Below are 14,483 nucleotides of genomic sequence, written 5' to 3' on the forward strand. Positions count from 1 at the left end.
TGTAAAGCGTATATGAATTTCAGATCACGTGTGTCCTTGGCTAATTAAGGATTCATGCATGAGCTTGTAGGATATGTACATTTCAGCTTGGCCTACTCAAACTGTTACTGACAGAAGTCATTCTTGTCTGATAGCTTGCCCACTACTACTCTCTGTTGATATTTGTCAGACATGTATGTAGGCAGCAATCCCTGCCAGAAGTATGGAGCAAAAGACAGTTGTATGTGTGAGACAAAGAGATAGCAGCCTCAATTTCTGAAGCTTTGACAGAACCCACATTTTTGTCTGTTCAATTTTAAATGCTGACCTCTGTAACCTTGTGCATGTACATTCTACATCTTCTTTTGCTTTGCTTTTTTGGGCAGGCAGCAATCGCTTTTATGATAACATTGAGGACATGATTGGGTATAAACCATTGTCATTGATTAAGTGGTGCTGGATGGTCTTAACTCCAGGTATTTGTGCAGTAAGTATAGAATATCTGAGCAACTTGTTTTAGATACATGGGATATTTTGTATGTAATTTTAGAAGTTTACTACTGTTAATAGTTCAACAGTTGAAAAAAATACCTGTTGATTTGCAGTGTTTGTTTTAATGCAAAAACTCGGTAGAATCTTTAAAAGTTGTTAAATTTTTATGTTCTGTGAATTGTTAAAAATCTTTATATACAGTAATAGAAAAAGATAAACTCAGAGGCCTAAGTGAACATTTGCCAATATAAGAGAGATTCAGTGCTTTGGTAATACTCTGTGCCTACCAAGCATAACTCAAACTCCCCCAGACTTGTGTAGGTTTCTCTGTCACTCTAGCCTCCTGTTTCCTCCCCTCTCTTCGGGTGACTAGATATATTCCAAAGAAACCTGCACATTTTTCCTTCCAGCTTAGATAGTAGAATAAACAAACGATACAATTCATATGCATGAAGAAGGGGAAGGAAGAAGCTGAAAGTATAGCACTCTGCTGTGGCTACATAAAAGAGACAAAATTAGAAAAGATACATGATCAAATTGCCCATAAATGTGATCCACAAGAGTTTGAATATTAAATACTAAAACTTTTCAGTTTTCCCGTAATAACTAAGTGATAGCAAGGTGAAAAAGCATAGACATTAGAACACCTGAAGATCCAGGCTCCCTTGAGCTCAATCATTTGCAAGGTTGTGAAAATTCCTGGCTATTTTTCTCCAACTCAGAAATGAAGAAAATGTCACTTGCTCTTGTACACTCATGTTGTGACTTTGGAGTAAACACATGGCAACTTTCTGTATTACATAAACTTAGGAAGTCTAAACTACTTAATTATACACTGGTTTAATTTATACAAATATGTTAGAGCTTCTGAGAGGATGAAAGATTTGGCCTGCAGAACTGCTGTTATGACAGCAGATTAAGGCAACTTTGACAACTGTGGCTTTCATTTTTCATCATGACAGGTGGTAGAGTGTCACCTAATCACAGCTGGTTCATGGTAGCAAAACTTAATCTTTCCTGCCTAGGTACTGTTTGTCATCAAAAGGCAGGTTTTATTGTCACTGAGTAGTAAATAGGATTAAAACTTGAAAGGTTGTTAATTTCAGTGCAATAATCTGAGACACATTATTTCAGATGTACATAGAAGAATATATTGCTGTGGTTTTGTTGTTGTTGTTGTTTTGGTTTGGTTTGGTTTGTTGTTTTTTTTCTGACTGTAACACTCTGCTTCCTACCTTTAGGGAGATTGGCCTTGCCTAAACACTCAATCATTTTCTTGTTAGACAGGCAGTGCTATTTCAAATACTGCTAATATTTTTCTCTGCTTATTTCAGGGAATCTTCATTTTTTTCCTGGTGAAATACAAGCCTTTGAAGTATAACAATGTATATACATATCCTGACTGGGGTTATGGCATAGGGTGGCTGATGGCTCTCTCTTCCATGATTTGTATCCCTTTGTGGATCTGCATTAAGTTCTGGAAGGCAGAAGGCACTTTCATAGAGGTGAGATTTTCAGATTAGCGGTACTGACAAAGAAGTTGGAATGGAAGTCTCACTTGCATAAGACTATGCACAGTTTCATCAGAAAATCAATGTCTTTGTTTCAGGTAGGCTCCATATACGTGTCCCAATGGTATTTGACTCTTGCAGCCTGGTACTGTCTTTGGTGGAAAGAAGCATCTGTATTCTCTCTATTTTCATTGGAATTTCCACACTGCTTTTCTGCCTTCACTGGCTTGAGCCTGTGGTAGCTAACCAATACTCTAATCTGCTCTGTTCCTTTTCCTGCTGAATTTGAAGTTTAAAATATCTATAACATTATCTAAATCAAGAAGGTTTATATCAGCCTTTGATTCAAGTCAGTCATCTTTCTATGATTTTGATAATTGATGTTTGTGTCCCTAGGATTTTCGTCCAGGAGCTGGGTAGCAAACACTCACATAGGTTTGCTGGACACTTTCCCCAATTACAGTTCTCTAAGTGAGAAACAGAGGCAAAAATAAATATTCAGTACAATTTACTAAGAATTGGTATCAGGCTATCTCAGGTCTAGACTAAGATTATTAAATTTAAGAAAATTTCTCAAAAGACAGTGAAGATACCTATGATCAAAGAAACAAGAACATAAATCTTTTTCAGCTATTTGGGATTTCTCATATTCCAGAAGAAGATGGCTCTGTTGTCTCGGTGAGAGGATAAGGGGAAATGGCCTCAAGTTGTGCCAGGAGAAGTTTAGGTTGGATATCAGGAAAAACTTTACAGAAGGGTTGTTAAGCACTGGAATAGGCTCCCCCAGGGAAGTGGTTGAGTCACCATACCGGGATGTGTTTAAAAACCATCTGAATGTGGTGGTCAGGGACACGATTTTGTGGTGGTTGTTAGAGGTAGGGTAGTATGGTTAGTTTGAGGTTGGACTTGATGACCTTGAGGGTCTTTTCCAACCTGAACAATTTTATGATTCTATCTACAGTTCCTTAGATAATACACAATAAAAGTAGGTATCTTACTAGTACCTTCCTATATTGATGATCTCTAGAGGTCTCTTCCAACCCCTATGATTCTTTGAAACAGGCTATAGCCAGAGCGTTGCTGAATTTACACATAAAAGAAGACTGTACCTTTAAATTAGCATGAAAATTCTCTTTTACTTTGTCTTCACCTTCCTTCTCTATCCTTTGGTCTGGTGTGATGTGAAAAGAACTGCAATGCAGTCTTATGGATGGACAGAGTCACGAGAATGAGACTTCCAAGAAAAGACAGCTTTAAAGTCAACCTGTTTGAGAAATGCTCTGAGCGGGAAAAAGATAATGATTTCCATTTTCTTGCATTCTCTAGAAATTCAGGAAGTTGATTACACCTAGCTCGGATCTGAAGATGAGAGGGAAATTTGGAGGAAGATGCTACATTGCAGCAATAAATGACTGCGATGCCAAACTGAAAGGAGATGGCACCATTTCAGCCATTACGGAAAAGGAGACACATTTCTGAAAGAACTCTTTTTTTTTTTTTTTTTTTTTTTTTTTTTGTATAAAAATAAATAAATTCACTTAATTATAGAAGCTGGCTTGTTTTGCACAAAATTTTATTAACCAGTTAATTTTAAAGTGAAAATTGTATACTTGTTTAAAAGTGATTTTTTAAAAATTACTATATAAGTATTAAGATTATGTAAAAGAAAAAGAAATAGTATTATATGATATGTTAGTAATGAACTTCTTGTAATATGGTAACTCCAGTAAATGCTCTTTAGAAATTAGAGAGACCTGTATAATGTGCTGTAAAGCTTTTCTACTTTGATTTCTGGCAGGCGTGATGTTGTATAGCTATATGCATTCTAATCTCCAGGTATTTCAGACCATTTCAGCTTTTAATGTATGTATATAAAAAGTACCAGAATGTCCTGTTGTTTATACTGGAAGAAGCTGAGGATATGTTACATTATTTAACACACATGTTAAATGCCGTTACCTTAGAGCTGTCTAAAGTGGGCTGTACCCAAAGTCAACAAAGTCAACAAGAAACCAGCAGGAGCTTTTCCAACTGAGATCAGTGGCTTTTGCACCACACCGTGTACGATTCGGTCTTTCTTCTGGGCCAGCACAGCTGCAAGACTGAGTTTTGCACCTAACAAAGCTCCTCTTTCAGGGCAAGTTTTGTGAAGCTGACTGGAAGCACCACCTCGACCGCTTTTACTGCCTTCCCTCCATGTTCCATCTGTTTCCAACAGGCCTGAAAATGTTGTGAGATAGCCCCACTTCTGAGTCACTGTTCTTTTTTTTTTTCTGGAGATTGGATTAAGAATATATATTTTTTAAGAGTTATAAATTTTTCTTTTCTTGTAAGTTAATGCCCTCTGAGATGACATGTACTGCTTCAGGAGACTTCTAAAGCTTTTTCATTTTCTTTAGTGGCTGGGTAGCCAGTACTTCATTTCGGTTGACACTTCCCATCCCCTGAAGTGAGATGTGTTTATGCTTGTACAACAGGAGGAGGTCAAGGTCTCTCTATGTGTGCAGAGATGTTCTAAGGAAAAAAAACGATCAGGTTTAGAGCTTTCCATACCTTGGCCTCTGTCTCTTCAAACATTTGGCAGTCTGTCTGTTCATTCCCCTTAAAAGAAATTAGGGATCCTATAATCGTGATGCGTAGTACTATATTGCTGTTCTGATTTTTAAGGTACTTTCTAAAAACTCTCGGATTAGGCACTGAATTTTCTACTCTGAATGGGATTGAGGCTTGCACTGAAATTAGAGTAGGAATTTATTTTGTGGAACACCAGAGTAATCAGTCCTTAATTTTTACCAGAGTTCCAAGAGGTAATCTGTACAGATGAAAGAATTAAGGCTGGGAAGTTGTTACTTCTCTGTTTCTCAAAGGCAACAGTAGAGTTTTCTGATATCAAGCCTTTTTATTCAATCAGTTGTATTAACTTAAACAGATTTTATTTGAATCCAACCAATGGAATTTTACCATGAGGTAAGCAAGTGTGTGCTTCAAGTATCAAAATCTGTGGGTAGACTCTTGGTTCTCTCTCTCTCTCTTTTTTTTTTTTTTCTTTCTGCCAATATTCCAAAATGTTATTTCTGGACAATTAATTCTTTTCCCATCCTGTTTTTCTTTTAATGGCTGGATGATAAACCTGTAGAGGAATACTGCACAGTATTCAGTGGGGAGAGACAAACAGCCTAAGAGAGCTCTGACAAAATGTTGTAAAATTTGCTGTCCTCTTGCAATTAAAGATCAGCAAACCTCAGATACCAACATATGAATTTATTAGAAAAAGAAGTGTCTGGTGGCCTTTCAGTAGTGAAAACAGTTCACTGGAAGTCACTCGGCACACCTTAATATTACATGAAGCTGTATAAGTAGGCAAAATTTCATTATGATCTCAATACCATACCTTTTAAAAAAGCATCTTTCATAGAATCACTGTCTCAAGCGACAGCATTAATTGATCTATTTTGTTTTACTTCATTTTATTTGTATTTTTGGTGTCTAAAAACTTTTCTACCGCAATTCCACTTCAAATATTCGAAGTCTTGCTTGAATTTGCATGTCTCTATCACTAGGTAAAGTGCTTAGTAAAGGACATGTTGAAGGAGCCAGCCTTCATAACAGTGCAAAGCCATCATCTTGTGAATGTTGGGCCAGCTCGGGGGGTCTCTTGAGCTTCACATACGGAACTGGAGGTGACTAATGAAAATCACTCTCCAATTGGGAAATTATACTTCTGAAAGAGAAATGTTCCCAAAACTGAAACTCCAGATTGAGTTACATAGCTGTAGAAAATAAAATGACATGACTGCAAGCTGAAGACATGTCCACTCCAAAATCTAGATTTTTTTTTTTTTTCTATCTAAGTAAGTGACAAATATTTCTAACTTGGTGTCCCTTTTTAGTTTTTTTCTCCACCCGGAACCTAAGACCCCAAAGTCACAGATGAGCCTTGTGATGTAAATATCAACCCATTTTCTTGCCAGTGAAGGATGAGCAAATGTAGATGCACTATTGGGTCGTGCTTGGCCTTTCGCCTTGATTTCAATGAAGTTATTTTTATGAATGTTTAAACTGTGCCGATAGGTGGAATCCACACTGATTAACTGGGCCACCCATTAGATTCAAAAGGAAAATCCCAGACAAATCAAGATTACCCTTTAAATGATAACACATGTTGCTGTAGCAGAAAAAAATACAAACCCTGACTTGTGCATTTTTGCTTGTCAGTGTACCTTGAACTGTAGTATTCATCCAAATATCTCCACAGGAGCTATGTACTTTGGAATATGCTTCCTGTTCTGCTGCTATGAACCATTTCACTGCTAGCTTTATACACATACATGTGGTTTGACATGGTCTAAAGCATTATACTGTATTGCTAATATGCTGTTCTTGTAAATGTGTGCATTTAATATCTGACTTGTTTAACACTTTACTGATATTTTTTAAAATATATTTCTTTTTTTGGGAGGGTGGCTGTGGGAGGGCAGATTTCCTAGTAGTACTGTGATTATTATTATTTTTGTTTTTGAAACAATATGAAGGTGGAAAATGCAGAAAACAACTATACTGTGATGATTTTTTTATGTTTTAGAAACAGTATTGCCCTTTTCTGAAGTATCCACAGTATTATTTAAAATAATTCAATAAAAATCATAACCTCCAAGGTTTATGCAACATTTTGAACACAGAAAGATTCTGTTTGGTTTTCAAGGGCACAAGATTTCATACATTTTTGTTTTTAAAAATTAAAGAAAATGGGCAAAACTTATTCTGTGTATTTTAGTTTATATCTTTGTATTTTATAATACCCTTACTTGACAAATGAAATAAGCACAAGTATATTGTTAAAGCAGAAATGTGTCCCTCAATTTTAAATTGGGAATTTGTCAATGAGGAAATTAAGTCATTTGAGGTCACACAATAAATCTGTGGCTGAAACAAACTGAACTGAAGTATCCTGATCTCATAAGTTAATGTCACTTTTACTTATCATATCCATGTTGCCATGGAAAAGGGAAGATCGGCCGCTACTTTCTGAATTCCCCCATACTTCCCCCCTTGTGACTGCGTTTTTCTGGGCCCTGCTTTTTCAGCAATGTTAGAAAAGCCGTGGAGAGAGCCAGCTCAGAAACCAATCTAGCTGAAACCTTACCCAATAAAAACATACATTTAGCTCTTTGTAACTGTCCATAATGTTTATAACCTGGCCTTACAGATATTAGGGCTGAAGGGAGGTACGCTGCAAGATAAATACCATCTTCCAACTTCTGCATATGTTATGGATTAACATGATTAAAGGTGAGAATTTGAGGGAGGAGTAGCAGATCTCTTAATTTTAAAAGGATCTGTTCCTTCTACTTTTTTGACCTTTGATCACTGAGAGCTGCAACCAATGCCAGCCATGTCTAGCACTCCTTCAGCTCATCTGAATTCCAGTCACAGTCACACCTGTTTTGTTTGCTGGCCCTGCTCACACAGACTGTACAATGCTCTGCTTGAGCTTTCAAGCTAATTTTGTGCATCTGTGACCTTCAACTGCCTTGACCATCACCTGTGTTTGTCCACCCTGTGAAAAGCATTGCCTTGAGCTTTGTTGTTGATACCAGCAAACAGAAGTACATGCATTGTCGTAAGTGGAAAAAAAATTTTTTTTTGAATGTTCTGAGGAATCTCTTGCCTCTAATTGTTTCTAGGGCTAATATAAGATATACAAGAAGCCTTGGTCAGGCCCATTTTCCACAAGATGTTTCTTGTGGGAAGAAGGTCCTGGCTACTGTGGTATTTCAATTAAACAAGAAGAGAAGCATAAAGGCAGCTGAGAGTCCCTTGCTATAGATGGATGGTGACAATATTTGGGATATGCTTTCAGTTTCTGTCGGCTTGCTATTAATGTAGTCAGTCAGCCAACTCCCAGTACTTACTACAACACAAAGAGGCACAGCATCCTTTCCTAAACTTTAAAGTAAAACAATTTATCAGGAAATCTGAGAGCTCTGGCTGATCTCTTTCTATTTAATTGATCACACCCATCATAGTACACTCAGATGAATCATTCTTCTCTTCTTCCCAAAGGGCTAAAAACTGCAGTTAAGCCATGCCATGCTCAGAAGAGCAAACCGCAGCTACTCAGGCAGACACCTCCAGGGCCAATTCTAAGTTTGGTTGCAGCTAGTGACGTGGAATTTTGCTGTGCTCTGATCAGCACTGGCACCAGGAAGTCCTGGCATCCCGTGCACAAGTGAGAGGTAGAAATGATTAAGACAACACAAACCATTTAAAATGGATGCAGCCAAGACATTGCACCACTTGTGCTTTCACGCGTTGGGAGGAGGTATAATGTCATTATTTGCACACAGCGGGAGACATCAGGGCTGTTTATGTGTTTATATCCTTCCATCTTTGAATCAACACAACTGGGCTTGTCAGCAGGAGCAAATTTTGCTGGGTAGTTAGTGGATCAGAGGCTGCTGCCAAGCACCATGCTGTGCTGAGCTCTGTTTCAGTGGGGATGACAAAACACTGTTATTCTTTCTAACCAAGCCCTACTCAGCTTGCCCCCAAATTAATTCAGAAGAACAAATGCATGAACTTCAACAGAAATGTACCCAAGAATATTCTTGGGCTTTATCAGCCTGCAGGCTTGTTGTTTTTTTTCCTTCCATTTTCCAGTGAAATGGGTTTTGTTGTCTGTGTTGAAATACTAGCAAATAAAAACAAAACATATAATGCTCTGTAGGTCATTAAGTGGAAGCGAAGAGAGTAATAGAATCAAGCTAAAAATCTTAGGACCCAACCAATTTCTTCCTGTCAATGAGGAAAGCACTCTGTATCATAAGTGATACTTAATCAGCTTTCATCTACCTATTTTTAGATACTCTTCAGAAAACAAACCCATGATATGTTTAAAAGTCCCTGCTATCAAGTTTTTGCTTCAGATTTTATGGAAAGTATTTTTGGGCTCTTCTAGAACGTACTTCTCTCCAAATTTTAGTGCCTACTGTTTCTGTGGCAATTACTGCTCCCCTTCTACACATTTTTCTTCAATGCAATTTTCTGCTTTTACAGTAGAAGAAGGGAAAGTGATGGCATTGGAGGTTACTGGCTGCTTGAATTAATTAAAAGTAATTGACAGCACATGATATCCATGATGGAGAAAGAAAAGGAAAGCAGTACAAGAGGAGGTAGGGAGATACTGCTGCTTGGGAGTAAGAGGGAAAGGAGTATAAATGAAACGTTATGGATGATTGCTGGGTGCTACACACCTTTTTTCACTTGGAGCTGATACCATGAATGCACTGCCTGTGATAACTTCTACCTTCATCAAGGATGTATCAGGTTGGAGTTGTGCAGTGTGAGTTGGATGATAGGCTTTTGTCTCAATTATTTTTCTGGTATTGTAGCTTCTATGATATTGGAGGCTTTTGTGTGCTATTGATCTGAGCTGGCAAAACTGTTGTAGGATTTGGACTAACAGAATATGCAGACTGTTTCTCAGTTACTCCTGCCTCTGCTAAACCCAATCCCTGGAGGTTCCTCCATTGTCTGTCCCACCCATGCAAGGTTCAAACTGTAAGTCTGCATTATGTCCTACAATGCTGTTACTGCTTTAAAATTCCTAGTTACTTAAATCATTTGAACAAGTTGCTCTGCATCTCTCTAGAAACCTTTCTACTGAATGTACTGAGAATCTTGCATGTTCATGCTGGAAACTGTCACACCTGGCTTGGCATGATCCTGTTACACACTCCTTGTCTGTATGGACTGAGATGTCTTTTGAGTTATTGTGTAGAGATGTAGTAAACACGAGCTTTATGTATTTAGCTGAAGGAGTTTAATCTATCTGTGCCTTTATAGACTGTGTGTCCCTTGTATAAAAAAAAAAATCAAATGTTATAATAGGTAATTTTGTATTGAAAATTAGTAGTTCTGTTTTGGGAAATAATGTAATAATGTCCAGGTAGGATGGAGTGAAAGCACAGCACTGAGGGCACTAAATCTGCTACTGTAACTCTAGACTGGTTATTAAAATATAAGCTTGTGACATACCTTCATGGACTCTTAGAACTGCCTATGAAATACTAAAACTCAGTGAAGTTAGTACTTTTCACATCTGGGAATGTTGCTTTCTTTCAGCAGCTACCATTCTTTGTTCAGATAGAGCCAGCTGAAACAGATTTTTCTTGCCTTTTTAATTTGACCTAAATTTTGGACTTCTGCTAGCTGAGGGAGAACTAAAACTTGAGAAAATAGCTTATGTAGCTTGCAGCCCCTGTGCTCAGCTATGATGTGATGTCGAGGCATTCCCTGGGGAAGGTTTCTTTTTTTGGTGTGGAGTAGAAAAACAATGGTTAACAGCCTCCTCAGCTGTAAGGTGCTCTAGAAAGGCATCTGGTAATGACGCTTCTGTGGTGCAGTGGGGACACCTTTTGGTTGGAATTGCTCTAAACCTGATGACCCTACGAGATAATATTAAAAACGACTTACATACCCACTGCTTGCAGAAAGCAAGTAGAGGTGAACTCTATCACTGCCTCTTTCTACTTCTTTACGTATACTTGATAGGTGGTCTGCTGTCAGCACTTCAGATCCTGCTTTGCCAGGCCCTCCTGCAGTTCCACCCGGTTTTGTTGCAGCTCCCATTCCGTCGAAAGATCTGGCTTCCAGGCCGTTAGGTGGCAGCACGTGCCAGCAAAAAATCTCCCTGTCCCCACAGCTCGGCAACAAAACCGGGCTCGCGGAGCCAACGGAGCTTCCTTTGCAGCCCAACCGGCACGTGAAACTGCATTTACGTTCTTTACGGAGAAGGTATATTACAATTTATTTCTAAAAATATGAAGCTGCTGCTGTGAAGCTACTTATTTCAGTGTGACAGCGATTGTTTTCCTTTTTAAAATAATGGGGAGTAACGTGTGCCTCAAGGAAGAGTAACAACCCATATCGTCCTGTGGGAAAAAGAAGGTGGATGTGCAGTGTTGAATTTTTTTCTCAGTGATTCAGAAAGGCATTACTATGTGCCTGATTTATTGTTTTAAACAACTGCTGGTCTTCTCCAGAAAAATTCTTTCTGTGTCATTTTCTCTGGAAACAACTAAGTTGTAATCAAATGCTAAACAGAGAAGAATAGAATAAAGTGCCATACTCTGCACTGAACAGACCAATCTTGAGCAAAGAATCAATTTACCAGAAACAGGCAGCGAATGCAGCAGTGTGGCTTTCTTAATACCTGTGGAAACATCGCCAGTGTGATCACTTCTGAAGTTCTGCCCTTACCTGTGTCTGAGGTGATCAAACTCATAGCTCAACTAAAGCCTGAGCTTAATTCTTAGAATAATTCTATCTTTTGAAGCCACAGTAGGAGGTGTTTGTAAATATTTATGGTAAGACACTTAGCAACAAGCTGTGCAAGTAAATCACACAGTTACATTGTCGGAGTGATTGAGCTGTTTCATTACTGGCCTTTGCTGGAGGTGTCTTCTAAGGATGCTACCAGAGACAGCTGCCATACCTACACTGCAACTGTCAGTTGGAAGCATTAGCTAGGCTTACATCCTGCAGATTGTTTCCATGCTTCCCCAAAACCTTTGCTGTCAAATCGCTGTTTAGAATTAAATATTTGTAATCCTCAAATTCTTGGAATGAATGTGAAATAGATGGCCTTCTACATGTAAGTAATTATACTCCAAAGTAATTTCTGGGTTCAGGATTGCTTGTGTCCCCATAGATAGTCATACATTTTGATGCCTACAGCAATGTTAGTAACTATTGTAGGATCACTGCTTTCTGCCTATTAGAAGAACTGTAGGCTGTATCACCCAAGGTAGGAGGGCAAGCATACTGTCCTGCATCCAGCGCTGTTAAAATTCAGCAAGAAATATTTTTGATGCAGTCACTCATCTAATTTGAATTTTCTTCAAGTTAGAAGCATAGAATCACTTGGGTTGGGAGTGACCCTAAAGCCCACTCAGTTCCAACCCCCGCTGTAGGCTGGTTACCACCCACTAGACTAGTCTGCCCATGGCCCTATCCAGCCTGGCTTGGAACAGTCCCAGGGATGGGCACCCACAGCTTCTCTGAGTAATGTGTTCCAGTGCCTCACCACTTTCATGCTGAAGAATTTCTTCCTTATATCTAAGCTAAACCTACCCTCTTCTAGGTTAAAATCATTTTATTCTTAAATTAAGTTAGAGTTGCCATGTGAAGAATTGTAGAAAACTGTTGCAGGTTGGTAGAAGTAGCTGCATTGCTTGTGTTAAATTTCTCAGTATCAGTTAAAACTGCTCTTTGGCTTTCTCCGTTCCTCTCCTACCTCCCTCAAAAAAACTGTTAATGCTTCCAAGTTTAATACTGGGATGGAGCCCTAAGCATATTCAGATAATCTGAATTGTTTTGTCACCTCTGAATAAGATTTTTTTTTGTCAAATATAAATATGTATTCCTTACAAATTTCACATGAAAAGATAATTACAGTATAGTTCTGAATAAAAAGCCTGATGTGCAATCATAAGAAGGCCTTCCTTCCATTACTGTTAATAAACAACTGTAAAAGTTGGTGACTATTTAAAGCTCCGAATTTACTCTGCCTTCCTCCTGACGAGCCTGCACGTTGGTTCTGACGTGCAGACTGACAGCTTCATGGCATTTTGGAATGTTCCAACTGCACTAAGTATGTGGTACTATTTATTTTAGTACCCCCTTTCCCACAACAGCCACTGACTCACAAGAAAGAGCTAGGAGCAATATTTGGCATTTGCTTCCTGTGCAGTACAATTTTCCTGGTTCATTAACCTTCTTTATGTAGATGTAAATTCTGAGCCTGCCATAGTTATTTCTGGGGCGCGTGTCAAAACAAGATTTGTCTGTCTAAGCAACGTTTGCTTTTGAAAATGTTTAAAATTGCTCCAGCAATTTTGTCTTTTAGAGCAAATTTTTTTAATGTATATTAAGCTATGTTTATGTCATGAAATTCAGATCTCCAGCACCATTGAAGTGACTTGTAGAAGAAAAGCAGGAGACAAAGGAGAGCCTATGAAGCCCTAATTGTGCAGTGCTATCCTGCACCTGTATTACCAGACAGTGCTTGCTTCTGCTTATACAACACAGCTTTACTGCAGAATGATGGAAGCAGAACGTAAGCTCTGTTGTCACTTGTAAATAACTATGTACATACAAGCATATGTAGAGAATGAGAGTTTTATTTCCATCAAATCAGAAAAGGCTCTAATATGTCTGTATTTCTCTGTGCATGATACAAAATACAGACAACTGAATTCTGTCCTCATTTCTGCTACGGATCCCCTGTGTGACTCTAACAGATGAGTGAAGGGAGAAAATTTGCATGGAAACCCATAGCTCTTCTGATACTGCTGGATTCTGTACAGCTCTTTACTTAGAAGAGGCTTTAGTTTATCCTAATTCATATAAGAAAGTTTTTAAGCCTGTGTGCTGAATGCACAATGCTGCTTGTGAATGTGCTGAAAGCCAGGGTGTTCTCTACTAAGAGAGTAGCATAGAGATCTGCCCCTTGGCATTCTAGAACCAAGAACTTTGTTTGCATTGAATTTATGATTATTTTTCTTTTGAGAATGAAGGTATTGATCTATAGCTGGGGACTTCTTTCAAGTGATCTCCCATAAGGAGCAAGATTATGCATTAAATGTTATTCATAACATACACACCAAGGAGAATGAAATGCAGATGTGAGCAAGTCAGAAGTGGTAAATTAAAAAAAAATAGGATAACTATCAGTGATGGACTTATATTTTTTTTTTTTAAAGGATCTGCTTTTTTTTTTTTTTTTTTTTTTTTTTAAGCCATGTTTACTGATAAAAAGAAAGCACTATGTTTTAGGACATAGAACTTCTGTCATCACTGAGACCTTACTCACCAGGGGCTGGTTTTATTGTTCCCCCAAATATCTCTTCTACTTTTTTCCCCTTATGTTGTGCCAAGAATTGAATAGAGAAGAGGGGAGGGAGAAATACTTCAGCCTGTTTTGCTGTTATTTTTCAGGATCTCACCAGTCTTGCCTCTGACGCAAGCTCTATCTTTCTACACCAGTGGATGTTTCTTAGAAGGGATGATGCTCAGCACAGGCAGCTTTCACTTCTGCCTGATACACACTTGTTTTGCCCAGGGCTCACCACGTATTAATACTTCTTCCCTCCCTTCTTCCTTGCATTAAGAATTAGATCTTCAGTGACCTCACTCTCAAAAGCACCAGACAGTCCAGCACATGTGTCAGTCCTCTGGTATGCTAGACTGAATCTCCAGATGCTACCAATGTGTAATTGGATTTGTTTCATCTCATTTTCTATCATGATGCTAAAACTCGACTATTGCTCTAAGTTTAGGACTCATTTTGGTTTTTCTAGTTGCCTGACAAGAATATTTTCAAAGCAATTGGAGGCCAAGATAGAAGGAAAATGGTGCCTCTAAAGTTAGGCATTACATAGTTTTTTCCCTGTGATATAACTTATTCTCAGTAAAACAAGTTGCAAAAATCTGAAAAAG

General features: G+C 38.3%; 1 protein-coding gene across 1 annotated transcript in view; it reads left to right on the forward strand.

Moving 5' to 3' along the window:
* SLC6A11 (solute carrier family 6 member 11) overlaps positions 1 to 6,905 on the forward strand; it is a 90,094-nt gene extending 83,189 nt beyond the window's left edge. The window contains exons 13-15 of the mRNA XM_019620012.3: positions 366 to 466; positions 1,806 to 1,976; positions 3,309 to 6,905. Of these exons, the coding sequence (XP_019475557.2) occupies positions 366 to 466; positions 1,806 to 1,976; positions 3,309 to 3,461 (425 nt within the window). The 3' untranslated portion in view covers positions 3,462 to 6,905. The remainder of the gene's footprint in view (positions 1 to 365; positions 467 to 1,805; positions 1,977 to 3,308) is intronic.
* Positions 6,906 to 14,483: the final 7,578 nt, after the last annotated feature.

The sequence above is a fragment of the Meleagris gallopavo genome, chromosome 14, assembly GCF_905368555.1.
Source record: "Meleagris gallopavo chromosome 14, MGAL_WU_HG_1.1, whole genome shotgun sequence".
NCBI classification, from domain to species: Eukaryota; Metazoa; Chordata; class Aves; order Galliformes; family Phasianidae; genus Meleagris; species Meleagris gallopavo.